Below are 14,774 nucleotides of genomic sequence, written 5' to 3' on the forward strand. Positions count from 1 at the left end.
AAGAAAAGTTTAAGCTTTTAAAAAATACAAGAATAAAAGGTTTAATTTACTTAAAATTTTAAATTCAATTTACCAAACTTTTTGTGCTATTTTCTAAGTTTGGACTTGAATAAAGAGAGAAAACCTGCACTTAACCTTTTCACAGGCTTTTGGTTTCATAGTTAGATGTAGTGAAGTATCATTATAGGATTGTCTAGCAATATATCGATTATCGCAGAATTGCTGCATCATGGTATTATCGTTATCGTGAGCCATGTATCTTGTATTGTATTGTGAGGTACCTTGTGATTCCCACCCCCAGTATTGGGTGGTTATTTTAAATAAGAATGAGCAATATTTTTTCCATTTTAAGGTGAACTGTTTCTTTAAAAAACAAGTGTGCTTATATCAGAACTTTCTCAGTATTTGGTTTCAGCTAACTACATCAGTTTTTTATTATGCAGGGTTAACTGAACAGCACAAGGCTCAATGTCTGTATAAGAGACAGGATTTAATGCAGTCCAAGTGAAAAGAGATCTGTCTTTGTGTCTGATCTCTAGTGCTGGCAGTCTTGAGCTCAATGTGACTTTCATTGACCAATACAGAGTTCATTCATAAGCTGCGCACAGTATGGTCTGTGGCGGGAGGAGCAATGACAGACACAGTGGGTGTGGTGTCAGGCCTCAAAGAGGTGTTTATTAACATAAAAATAAACATAAAATGTCCATGGGGATAAAAGTGTCTAAAATAAACAGGATCTGGTGTCCTCATTGTGCTGGGGCACGTGCAGGGAATGTAGTGATCGGATGGGTTGGTCCAGGTGAAGGGGACGGAGTCTCGGGGGTTGCACGGGCTTCCTTCCTTGGTCCGGGGTATGAGAGGCGGCGGCTTCTCCAGCGGCTTATATTCCAAAGGGGCAAGGCGGCCTGGCCATTCTCAGCCTGACGGCGGCAACGCATTTGTCCCTGCATGGGCATACGGGTCCGCCAGTCCTGGTTGTTACAGCGCCCCTCCTCTCTCTAACAACCACTTCAGTTGGGAACCTGGCAAAAGGTGGCGATGGTAATGGGGGAGGCAGCTGTTTCGTCAAAGGTCTTCAATAGAAAGTAGCAGCCTTTCCACAACTTATCATACTATCATTTATAGTTTACCTGTTACAGTTGGAGAACATTTATGGACTCAAATAAATGTCTACATTTTCTGAAAAAAATGTGAGTGGTTTGTCCATGCAAAACCTGCTGCCACAATGCAAAGGTGTTTTGGGTGGTTCTAGGATGTTCTGGGTGGTTTCTAGGGTATTCTGAGTTGTTCTGGATGATGGCTAGGTGATTGCTTAGTTACTGGTCCAAGTCAAAAAAGCACACCCCAATTCTTTATGAAATTTTAGTCATGCATAGACTGGTTACTAGGGTTAAGAAAACAATGAAATTAAGAAGAACCAGTGTTAATTTAACACATTTTAACAGATCTTAAAAATTGGGCTTAAATGTATCAAATTCAAAAGTGTTAATTGCCCTTGGCCAATTCAGTTGAGTGCATCCTCTTCACAGCTTTTAATAGGAACCATTTGTGCATCCTCTCAACCACACAGTAAATCATATTTTGTGTGCTCCATAAAAAGATACGAAAGTGATAATTGCAGCCTTGAAAACAGAAACCATTGTCTATAATGTTAGTCATTGTACAGTGGCCCCATACTTGATGCTTTGGGATTGTACACACTTATGATTTTCCAGGATCAGTCACAATAACAGGGTTAATGGCAATTTCTGCTGCCATTCATAATAAAACACACACTTGTATGACAAGCTTTTTTTGTAAGTTCTAATTGAGTGTCAGGGGAAATTAAAATATATTATCACAAAATAATTAGGGTCTTGTATCAACCTGAGCGAGTTTATTTTTTCATAATGACCAGATAACTGTACGCTATCCTGCTACTTGCCAAATAAATAAATAAGTGGACATGAAATATTGATTAAGTTATTTAATTATGTGAAGAAAAAAGTCACAGTGGCCAATTTCTTTTTAGCTCAGTCCCTGCAAGAAAGACTTTACTGTGGTACACCATCAGTCTTTCACACCTGCTCAGAGATACCTCTGAACTTTTGACTTGTGTGAATGTGCTGTAACTGAAACTGTTACAAATCCCTTTGAGAAGATTGGGTCTTTATGGCACATCATAGTGAAGTGATGGATTTGAACGTCTTCAACAATAACTCCATGCTGTCTTCTCTCTCTCCCCAGCCAAACCGTTTACCTCTAAAGTGAAACAGATGCGATTGCACAAAGAGGACTTCGAGATACTGAAGGTCATTGGTCGAGGAGCTTTCGGTGAGGTAAGCGTCCGTCTTGTGTTGAGACTGCATCTGAATTCCTATACTATCTATAGTATATAGCAGTGGCTCTCAAGTGATGGTTTGTAACCCAAAAATGTTCTGATAAGGTTATTTTTTATTAATAAATTAAAGTGCCCCTATTATGCCTTTTTTAAGGTTCCTAATATTGTTTTGGGAGTCACCTACAACAGGTTTACATGCATGCAAGGTCAAAAAACACTTTTGTTTTCTCATAATATACATTTAATTTCACCTCAGTTCGTAAATGATTCGTTAGAAGCAGTTCGAAGAATCAGTCTCTCTAAACCCCTCCTTTCCGTGAGCCTACACTGCTCTGATTGGTCAGATGGCTTTATCCTTTGTGATTGGTCTACTGGCAATGGGCGCGTTATGCTGTAACTGAATGACAGCTATCAATTTGCAAGACATTGTATATAATGTATGGACAGAAAAGATAGCATTGATTTTACCGTATCAATTCGAGCCTGAGTCCGATGATGAAACATCTGAAGTAGTCAACCAACCAGAATATGATTCGCAGTCACGACTGGAGCAGGACGATTCTCTATGGTAAGTGTCACCTTAGTTTGCACCTGTGGGAACTGTATCAGAATGCCAAGCAAAGCTGAAAACCTCTAACATAAGATAAACATTTATGCCAGATGTGTACAGACTTTTTCGTCCTAACTATTAACAATGGAAAAAATGGCTATATCATTGTTTGACATTACAATGTGTGTTTACTGTTTACAGAGAGAATACTTCCACTAGTTAGCACAGACTAGCATCTTAACATCCTATTACAATACAGATAGAGCTCCATACTACTGTAATAATAAAAACGCAGAGGAAAAAAACTGTTTGTTTTATAGTTATGTAAGGGAACCGGGCCCGAGCTATGTTGTAAACTCCCATGCTAGCCGAGCACAAACGTGAATAGCTGATAATGCATTGCACTTTGTAAACAAACGTCGTGCTCCATCCTTGATCATTACTCCAAGTAATAAGACAGACAAGCTGCATTAATCGACACATTTTTAGACAATATTGGACCCACATCTGAATAGCAGAACTACAGAAACGCGAGTTAGCCGGTTAGCAGGAGACATACAGACTGTACGTGACACAACATAACATACAAAACTGTAAATTTTGAACAATCGCTAGAAAATATAAACATCAATTATTAATCATACTTACAGGCTGAGATTCAGAGGAGCAAGCTGGTCCAAATAAACTGGGCATTGATCCGTATTTTAAGACCAAGCTTTTTGTGAATCCTGCGTTAAACTCCCTGAGGTTTGAGAAGCAGTCGTCAGTAAAATGACGGGAACACAACAGATTGTACTGCTGTGGTATCGTTGAAAAAAAAGAATTTTCCCTGGCGTCTGCGCGCACAATAAGTAGGTGGGCAGTATGCTAATGTTTCGTTGTGACATCACAATGAAACGGCTTGGGATTCGTTTTACAAACGACTCGTTTAATTGACTCAGAGTCGACTCTTACTTTTGAGAGACAATAACTTTATATATGGTGCACTTTCAGATTTAAAACTTTGCAGGATGTTTTCATTCACTTAGAGCTATGTTACACACTACATGAAAGGTAATTTTCAAAAATCCATAATAGGGGCACTTTAATAAATCTTTAATTTTAAAGACTGTTTTATTTAGTTTTGTGCAATAAATAATTTTGGTATTGCATTGGATTGCCATTTGATGTCTGATGTTAAGTCTAAGACCTGAAACACAACCAGTTCACAACCACTCGTATAAAGGATAGTTTATCCCAAATATTGTATGTTTTGTAAAAAATAGCATGTCAGACTTGGCCAGATCTGTGCATGCTAAATAAACCTAATTGTTAAGTAATAATGAATTTTAAAGTAAGAAATGTAACAAAATTAAAACAAACTTGCCTGTGGTCTGCAGTCCGAAAGTCATAGACTCTTAGAAGCTGGTTCTTGTACTGAATCAATCAAAAAGTGCCACAGTCGTGAAATTGTAAACTGTTTGGGAGCGTAACTGTATTAACATCTAACTGAAATAACATATACAGTCACGAAAGAGTTAAAGTTTTTTATTTAAATAATATTGATAAAATAGTATTGTTCAGTATGTAGTTTAGAGCTTTCCAGTACTTTCACCAGTGAACTACATACTCTGCAGAATGTAGAAGTGTGTGAATTGGGATGCAGCCAATCAGTCATTTAAGCACCAGAGAAGTGGTAATGACCCTTGTTGGTGATATTGTTGTTTCTTGGGCAAAGAATTTTTTCATGACCCAAAGTTATTTTACGCATCATAATTTTATACTCTATGAAAAAGTGACAGTGTTTAACACGGTGGTTCTCAAAGTGTGGATTTTTTTAAAGGTTTAAAAGGGGGCACGATCAAAAAAGTTTGAGAACCATGGTTTAACACAAGCTAACAGTTTAGCTGCCAGAATCAATTTTTATTGTTTTTATGTTTGGAGTTCCGTCCAAAGACCATGACACCGTCACCATCTGCAATATGAGAGTGCACTGAGCAGATGCTGATGAGTGTCATGGTCTCTGAACGGAGGTCTTTGTAGTTGTCAAAGGGTCGTCTCTGTGTTAAGGTTGACCTGTCACCCCCGCGGCCCCGTGCTGCCCTGATCCTGGTTTCTTAGACACTGACAGGAGCCATGCTGGAGCACACTGCTAAAATCTTTCATAACATTGCTGGCTCTTCTCTGATCAATGATTATTTGATGATTGACATTAAATTAATCATTTATGCATACTGATTTTAGATTTATCAGTTTCGCAACTGTGATACTGTGTGTGTAAATTTAATTACAAGTACCCTAATACAATAACAATTGTTTTTATAATTTCCTTGTAACATATCCTTATTAAAACAATTTAAATTTTTTTATTGAATCTTTAGTGTTGTGTTTACTGTAAAGTAGGGATGCACCGAAATTTCGGCTACCGGAAATTTTCAGCCGAAACAGCTGTTTTTGGTTTCTGTCTGAAATGGTTTTATAGGGTTTTATAATGGTTTTGACTGTGTTTAGCATCTATTTAGTGCACACAACGTGGATAAGCTACAACAGTTAAACATGTAAGCTGTGTGGACACTAGCTCTGAATTGACCATATTAATTTCTCGGTAATGATATGGTTTTTTAAATCTAAAATCTTTTAGTCTGTGCTGTTTTCTGTTGATGCGTGAACAAAAATCACTAAATATTTGTAGCACGCCTGCCATCCAATAATCGCAGAAAGCTTTGTGCTTTGTTACTTTTATTATGAAGTAAAGTCTCAACTTTAAAATTCTGCTGATTTTATTACGAAATTCAAACAATAAATGTCACTTTGGCGCTCTTTAATACGGCATGGCAGATGGCTTTAGACGCCTCAGTTCAAGCAGCAGCACAGGTCAAGCACATGTGAGCCGATCATCTCATCTCCTTTTTACTATTCGTTAAAGCACAAAATAAACATGGGTGAACACCAGAAGGTATGTTGAAAGATACATTACAACTTGACGAAATCCTGTCTCATGTAATCGCTCAGTGTTTAAAATGGGGAAAGTTGTCTGTAAAACAGCTTATAGGCTATACAATGTCGCTTAATGTTACATTTACCTCAAGAAAGCTGTTTAATGTCCATAAACTCAATAGTTAGCTAGAAAAAAAAAAAACTAGAGAAGAGCATTTTGCTAAATATATGCACTATTACACATTCATTACATTTTTACTTAACCTGTTAGTGATGTCTTCATTATTTAATGTATTTTGAATAAATCTGTCATGAAGTTATTAGTTTATTGCAGTTTAAATGTTTATATTTCACCAACAAACTGAAGTAGAAACAATTCTGTTATTAAATTGTTGATATAAAAACTGCCTTATGTGCAGTTTAAATGTTTGTACAACTCAGTTTTAGTTATTTGAGTGTTGATTACTAAATAAGTTAGATTAATTGATTATTAATTTATTATTTATTTTTGGTTTTGGCATAGAATTTTCATTTCGGTGCATCCCTACTGTAATGGAAAGTTGTTTTTTTTAGTTTGTGATGAATTAGGTGGTTGTATTTGTAGAGGACCAAAGTTAAAGGGTTAGTTCACCCAAAAATGAAAATTCTGTAATTCTCTATTTCGTGTCGTTCCACACCCATAGGACCGTCGTTTTGCAAGACACATGCGTTTCGTTCATGCAAGAGCAGGCATTGTTGCGTGAACACACTTTGGATAATATTATTTTGTAAATAAAGTGGTAAATTAAGTTTTTTTGCACAAACAAAGCACTCACGTCGCTTCATAAAATTGAGTTTAAGCCACTGGAGTCACATGGAGTACTTTAATGATGTCAGTGCTCTGATGATGAACAAAGGTCTTACGAATGTGGAGTGACACAAGGGTGAGTAATAAATGACAGAATTTCATTTTTGGGTTCAGACCACCAGTGAATCGGAGTAAAGAACAAATGTTCTTGCTGTTGCTTTTTTCATTGACTTTTTCATTTGAATTACTCACTCTTGTCTTGTCCACCCACACAGATCTCAAACTGTTGACAAAGTTATGACACAAGTTAAATGTCGTTTTTGAGTAATAATTAGATTTCCATAACTATATTTCAAAGGCTACATTGTGTGGAGTTTGGCCCATGTAAGGCTGTGTGTTTTGAGGACACAATGCCAGGCAGTGCTCTGAATGCTATTTTAAAAGTCACTTTCCAGTCTCTGGGTCCTTTCGATCAGATATTTGCCTGTTTTAGCAGATCTTTCTTAGCAATTGTAATCTAAATTTTAAGGTCTGTGCTTTTGGGATTTGGTGTATTTTAAATCCCTATCAGATGTGTGGAAGAGGGAAGAGCGTGATTTCTGTTTGGAATAATGCTCGTATTCTGGCTCGGTCTAGAATGTGTAGACCTCTCAATGCGTGCTTGTTTTGGCTTATTTAATCGCAGGGAGTGAATCACACCGTTGTTTAACTTGGACACCTTGAGTTCAAGACAAATATATGTCCATTCCACTTCCTTTTCCCATGATGCTCACACTTAAATGTGTGGACCAAACATCATTTTATTGCTCCATTATGTGCTGTTTAGGCCTTTAGGGGAATGTGTTTGGATTAATAATTTAGATTTTGCCCAGCAAAATTTAAATATGATATATATATATATATATATATATATAATATATATATATATATATATATATATATATATATATATATATATATATGACACTACAAATGTATGTGTGTGTTACTACATGAAAGTGTTGTTTGGGTCAGATTTCAAAGTCATATTTTGCAGTTCAACATTTGAGTTATTAAAATTGGATTTGGGCTGTCAGTAAAATTGTCACTGAGATCGAATTGCTGTCAGCTGATTGTCTTTACTTGTTGAGTCCTGAGTGTGCTTCTTTTGAAGAATGCTTTCTTCCCTCAAAATGAGTTATATCATGATTTCATGGCGGTGTCAGCGTCTATGTGTACACCCTTAGTAACCTGACCTGCCCTGTAACTCAGGGTTTACACTCTGCTGTCACTGATAACCAACCACTTCCATGTGTGATCTGGTAATCTATATGGAACAAAAGCAACACAAAGCGGCTTATCATCTTATCAGAACCTCTACAAATCCCCTCTTGCTTTCTTAATGGAGGAGCCGAGTGTCAGATCTCTGTGTTTTTTCCGGTGTTACAGGTAGCAGTTGTAAAGGTGAAGAGTTCAGACAAGGTGTTTGCCATGAAGATCCTCAACAAGTGGGAGATGCTGAAAAGAGCAGAGGTACACGATTAAATCTTTCTATCGCAAAATCAATTGGTGTGGTTTGGAAAATTATATTTTTGAGATCAACTTAATGTAAGCAACTGTTTGTCTTTTTTTTTTTTCCCCAGACAGCGTGTTTCCGGGAGGAACGGGACGTGCTGGTGAATGGGGATAGTCAGTGGATCACCACGCTGCATTACGCCTTTCAGGATGACAACTTCCTGGTAGGCTTCTGTTCTCTGTGCCCCTGACTCCACATAAACAGGAGCTTTAATTAGGTCAGACTTGATTAGTCAATCCCAGTAGTCTCAAAACGCTCTCAGTCTGTTTTGTGAGTGCAGACCGACCTCAGAGTTGCTGGACAGGAGAGAACCGCACCTCTGGCCGGTTCCCATATGGGGAATTACTGTGAGAATCCCAGTCAGCCAAGCCAGGTCCATCAGGAAAATAATGGTCTGTTTTAGTACATGTGGTTTTTCCCAGCAAGCAAACAGCTTATTCTAAAGGTCTAAATGTTGTCATGCAGGTTGTCTTCTCGACCACCAAACCATAATAGTACAAAATTTAATAATCCTACATTTGTCCCATCCATCCATCCATCCATCCATTCTATTGTTACATCTATTGTTATATCTATCAATCTGTTGTTCTATTATTAGGGCCCGAGCACCGATGGTGTGAGGACCCTATTGTAATTGCTCAGTCAATTATTCTTCTTCTCCGAAATGAATCGCATTTTTGAGGGCCTAAACATGCTCAAACTCATGAAACTTTGCACACGCGTCAGAAGTGGTGAAAATTTACGTCTGATATGGGGTTCAGAATTAGGTGTGGCAAAATGGCTCGATAGCGCCACCTACAAAATTTAAAATAAGCACCATTCACGCTTGAAATTCGGTAGACATATGTAACAGCCCAATACCTACAAAAAAGTCCCTGGGTGCAAAATCTGAAACCAACAGGAAGTGAGATATTTTGAATTTTCTCTGCAAAATTTTTGCAGTTTTTTGCCATTTCCAGACTTTGTACTGTAACAAACTCCTCCTAGAGTTTTTATCAGATCAAGGTCATATTTGGTCAGTCTAATCTAAAGGCCTTTGTGACGTTAAATTGCGAAGATCTTGACTTTTCACTGAAGTGCGTGTCCGTGGCGGCCTGACAAAGTTCGATGTTTCGGCATGAAACAGGAAGTTGTTATAACTTGGGCATACAATGTCCGATCTGCCCCAAACTTCACATGATTCATTAGAGTCCTGACTTGAAGACATCTACAATGAAATATTCAGTTACAGTCATAGCGCCACCTGCGGGCAACAGGAAATTACATGTTTTACACTGTGATTAACTCCTCATAGAGATTTAGTCAGATCAACATAATATTTGGTCAGTCCAATCTTAAGGCCTTAGCGATGTTACATTGCAAAGATCTTGAGTTTTCACTGAAGGGTGTGTCCGTGGCGGCCTGACAAATTTGGATGTTTCGCCATGAAACAGGAAGCTGTTTTAACTCAGGCAATACAGTGTCCGATCTGCCCCAAACTTCACATGTTTGATAAGAGTCCTGGCCTGAAGACATCTCTATGCCAATATTCAGTTAGTCATAGTGCCACCTGCTGACAACAGGAAATGGCATGCTTTGCGCAATAATTCACTCCCAGAAACACATTTAAATATGCCATGAAGTACCAAACGTACTAGAAACACGTTAAATCATGCAACATTTGGCTAAGTGCTAAAGTATGCAATTAATGCCATGAAACAGGAAGTTGTTGTAACTCAGGCACACAATGTCAGATCTGCTCCAAACTTGATAATAGTCTTAGCCTGAAGATATCTACATGGCAATATTCAGTAATAGTCAAAGTGCCACCTGTTGGCAGCAGGAAGTGTGGCACATTGAAATGGCTTTGCCATATTTCAACTGTATTTACTCGCTTACATGCATGTCGCCCACTGTTCACTGTTTTCCTAAGGCCACTGGGTGGTGGTGGCCCCGGGTGCGAGGGCCCTTTCATCGCTGCTTGCAGCTTTAATTATCCTTCTTATTATCTGTCTATCGTTGTATCCATCCATCAATCCATCCATCTGTCTGTCAGTCTATCTATCTGTCAGTCTATCTATTCTATCGATCTGCACATTTCTGTTGTATCTGGTGTATGTTTGCTTTTATGCCATTTAGTTCTGACATGTCTGTCATCTGCAGTACCTGGTGATGGATTACTACGTGGGTGGTGACCTCTTGACTCTTCTCAGCAAGTTCGAGGACCGTTTACCAGAGGACATGGCCCGATTCTACCTGGCGGAGATGGTTCTGGCGATCGATTCTGTACATCAGCTGCACTATGTTCACAGGTGAGACCATTCTGCTCACAGATTTGGCCTGGTTTTGCTGATCATTCTCTCTTTTTTGGTTTATACTGCACAAAACTGTGACATTTGGAGCAAATTGCATGGAAATAATTTGTGTGTGCTGGTCTGTGGGAATGTGAATTCTTTTGGGAACACAGGAAGTGACCAAATTGTTCTGATTTCAGCAATCACAGAGGACATTTTAGTACTGCCTTTGCCTTCCCAGTTGCTATTGCATTGTATATACGCAGAGCACAGTTCCAGGGATAACGCTCGGAGGCGCCCAGCCTCTCAGATGTGGCTCCAGTGGAATTGATTTATTCTGGTCTTACTAATTGCAGGCTGCTGCTATGGAGCAGAGCAGAGGGCCATGCATACAGTTTGCTCTCTGGGAACTCAAATAAGGACTGTAATTACAGGTTTAGCCACCCCGGCCGTGAGAGATTTGTTTTGGACAATTTAAAAGGGGTGCAATACTGTGGACAACTCCCTTCCAAGAAAGGAAAATAGATGAAGTTCCATTTTTACCCAAGTTTAAGTTCATCGTCCAGTTTTGGACAGATTTACTCAAGCTTGAAATGAATGGTTACATAACCTCTTCCATAGTAAAACCCAAAGCTAAACTTTAGGTGCTGAGTAGACCGGCTTGATGAAAGGGCGGGGCTTCCATTGTTGTCATTTATGTGGGAAGGCAATGCAGGAAGTTGCCTATTTGTGTGCCAGGCTGTGAATTTCCTGTTAGTCTGTACCCCATGCTGGAGACTTTTCAGTTCAGCAAGTCTGGTATTGTTTAAGTTTCTTCACTAAGAGTGTTTTTAATATCTCAGGTGCTTGTTATTCACTGTTAGAATATAAAGTGCATGTTTGTCCCCTGCAGCAGTGTTCCTATGTTGATGCGTTACATGTTCCTGCTGTCCAGTTAAAGCTGTTTGTGTTTGAGTGGTAGTCAGAGCTCACACCATATGTTCAGTGATAAACTGTGACACGTTTTGGCCAAGACAGCTGTTCCTCTTACCTTACATCTCTTATCATGTGAATGCATGCGCATGGCTGCGCTGGTGTTTTCATTGCATGATTAGGAAGAATTTCAGTGTTTTGGTTCCGTATTTGAAGTGTTGTGTTAAATATAAATCTTATCAACTGAACGGAAGTCTTAAAATCAGCATGAAATCAAAATTGACCTTGTTTCTGGTCTTATTGTGCACAATCATCTGTGCACATATTTAAATACAAAATAACACTTTTTATTTACCTTTTTTTTTTTATCTAAAACTTTTTAAAATCCATAAAATTTAATAAGTATAATATTAAGTCACACTCTACTTTTTTTTTTTCTTGTTGAATATCATATTTTATTTTTTAGTAAGTCACTTTATGAAGTAAAATTTATTGAAAACATTGTTTCATGTTGATTTCCATTTATAATGGTTTCACACACACTAATAGAATAATAATTTACTTGTTTATGTTAGTTTTCTAATTTTCTTTCTGACCATTTTTTCTATTTGCTTTAGATAAATTGTCCATGTGAAGCCTTATAAATGTCAAAGTAGTCTTTTATTTCAGAAGATGCTGTTTTCTATAAAATATGCCCTTTAATAACTAAAAAAACAGTTTTGATCTTTGACTAGATGTCCAGGTGTCTATAGCAATTTATTGTGATGTTGTTTCAGAACAAACAAATTAGGGAGTGAAAGTGTCTCCGTTCTGTTTCTTAATGTGGACAACTGTGAATAGTTGTACGTTCGGCTCCAGTCGAGTGGACTCCTTGTGTGTAAGCTGAGCGCAGCGTGGAGCTTGTGACCGCGGCTCCGACCTGTTCACTGGAGGTCAGCAGTTCACCTCCCGCATTACTCTCATTCCACATGGAGACAGGTATGTGACACGCCTGGGACCAACCCTCTGAACACCACCAGACCAGCAGCAACAATCTCCTGAATGCAGGTTATTTTCAGCACCTCCCATCAGCGTCTGGCTATGAGCGAGTCTGGCCAGCTTTTGAAAGACATCTAACGCTCATATTCCTAGAAGAGCCCAGTGGTGTGTCTGGATTTTGACACCTCATTGTCACTTCTGAGGCTATGACAGCCACACCACTGCCATCTGCAGTCTGTCTCGGCTCTGGTCATATGAGCTCCAGTGACTTCACTCCCATTAGTGGTCGGTGCATTAGCTGCTTTTCGGGCCAGTGTGAGCCAGGGCTAACACTGTACTGGGTAGGGCCAATAGCTTCGGACCTTGAGCCACGAGGTCAAGCTGCGTTTCCACTGTCGAGGCTTTAGCACAGCAGCGCTACCCTAAAATCCGCCTTTAACACCATTTCACCAGCTTGGAGGTAGCTGACCGAAAACTACATAAAATCAGAACATAAAAAGAGAACACACATACTTATTCAGCTGTGCCTGCCTCCATTTATTTGTGATCACAGGAATTCACAAAGCAAAGGGATAGTTCACTCGAAAATGAAAATTTTCCCATAATTTACTCGCCCTCAAGCCATCCTAGGTGTATGTAACTTTCTTTTTTCAGCCAAATACAATTAGAGTTAAAGGGGTGAACTGAGAAATCAAATTTTCCTTGAGCTTTTGACATATAAGAGGTCATCATACTATAAGAATATCCTGTAAGTTTCAGAGCTGAAATCTTCCTTGTTAGTCCAATAAAAGCTTTTATTGACACCAGGCCCAGCAAATGACGTCAAAGGGCAGCAAGCACCGCCTCTGCAGAAGAAGATCAACACCTACTTCATCACTGCCTGTTTAGCCCCGCCCACCGATTCGCGCATGACGTGCAATAGAATAGATAGCCTAAGTAACATAGGCCTACGTGGTGCTAAACCAGAACGAGCTACCAAGCAATAAACATGCCGTTGAAGATTACAAAATATTGTGCAGTGCCTGGACTTGACAGTAATGCAACAACATGTAGGCTAAGTAACTGTGTTGATTCTAATGCCTGATCTGATATGAAATGATTCATGTACTGTCAGATGTTCTTTGTCTATGTGTCCGTAAATCAAACCCGTGACTAAACGTCAACTTGCGTTGTTTCTCTTAGTAGGATGAAAATAATCTGTTATTTAACGGTGATTAAATTATGTAAAGAAAGCGATCAAAGAAAGCCCCATTTGCAATCGTTGGAGCAGCTTGCTGAAGCTGTCAATCAAACAGCGCAAGTTTATCAGTGACTGACACGCAAAACTACCATTTTATTAAATGAATCTCTTAGTTAAATCACGTTTGCTCTGTTAGTGAAGATGAAAGCATTCGTTAGTGTGCAGAAATTGAGTTGCAATGACGAGATCACTGCTTTCAAGCACTCAACATGTCTGTGATCAGCTACAATGTTCATCTCTGCAACCTTTCATGCCACAATCTAAATATTGTGCCATAGATCTAAATGAAATGCAACACTTTTCACGATTAGTTAACCTTGAGAGCTGTAATAGTAAAAACGCGCTAAAAGAGAGAGTAATTTCAAATGGAAAGATGTCAGCCAATCACAGCAGTGGGCGTTTACACTGAAGTCTCACAGCAGACACGCCCCTTAAAACAGAGAGTTCAAATCAGAGGGCTAAAATCAGGGTAGGAAAAATGCCTTTTATTTCTAAATTATGACAATTTTTGATGTAAAAAGCATACGAACATTATAAGTGCACTCCAGGAAACATTATAAAACAATAAAACAATGCAGTTCATGACCCCTTTAAATTAAAAATATCCTGGCTCTTCCAAGCTTTATAATGGGAGTGAATGGTACATCCATCCATCATAAAAGTAATCCATATGGCTCCAGGGGGTTAATAAAGGCCTTCTGAAGCAAAGCGAAGCATTTTTGTAAGAAAAATATCTATAATTATAACTTTATAATGTTATAACTTTATATCAGATGAAACCTGATGATTTGTCCAAGTTCTTCAAGTGTTCACTAACATTTTTCCTAATAATATGTGTATTTATTATCGCAATGGTTAGCACAAGTAGCCTTTAGCAATGCATATAAATATATTTCTGCCTCATACAGTGATCAGAATCCCCATCGTATCACAATCAGAAATTATTTCCACCACTCACTAGTGATTGAAAGTGATTTTTGATCTGAAAATTGTTTTAAATGTCTAGCCTGATATGAAATAGCAAATGAGCAACGTGACTGGAACCTGTCACCTGAAAACGTGTCTGGCCCTGGCATGCACTAGCACGCTCTCTTTTGGCCTAACAGTGGAAACACTGCTTTTAATTTGCTTTTCACTGCTTTTCATAATGTCGGCAATATTTACTCATGTCACTAACTTTCACTGTAAATGAATGACATGCTGCTTTAAACGGCTGTTAGCGTGAACGCCTCATTTACACACA

The 14,774-nt window shown here is 38.6% G+C and overlaps 1 protein-coding gene across 20 annotated transcripts in view; it reads left to right on the forward strand.

The window, feature by feature from the left end:
• The window catches only part of cdc42bpaa (CDC42 binding protein kinase alpha (DMPK-like) a), a 70,987-nt gene that overhangs the window by 12,512 nt on the left and 43,701 nt on the right, over positions 1 to 14,774 (forward strand). For all 20 annotated transcript variants that reach the window (XM_051868787.1, XM_051868798.1, XM_051868801.1 and 17 more), the window contains exons 2-5: positions 2,227 to 2,318; positions 8,002 to 8,085; positions 8,196 to 8,291; positions 10,271 to 10,419. In XM_051868787.1, coding sequence (XP_051724747.1) covers positions 2,227 to 2,318; positions 8,002 to 8,085; positions 8,196 to 8,291; positions 10,271 to 10,419 — 421 coding nt within the window. The remainder of the gene's footprint in view (positions 1 to 2,226; positions 2,319 to 8,001; positions 8,086 to 8,195; positions 8,292 to 10,270; positions 10,420 to 14,774) is intronic.

The sequence above is a fragment of the Ctenopharyngodon idella genome, chromosome 17, assembly GCF_019924925.1.
Source record: "Ctenopharyngodon idella isolate HZGC_01 chromosome 17, HZGC01, whole genome shotgun sequence".
Taxonomy (NCBI): Eukaryota; Metazoa; Chordata; class Actinopteri; order Cypriniformes; family Xenocyprididae; genus Ctenopharyngodon; species Ctenopharyngodon idella.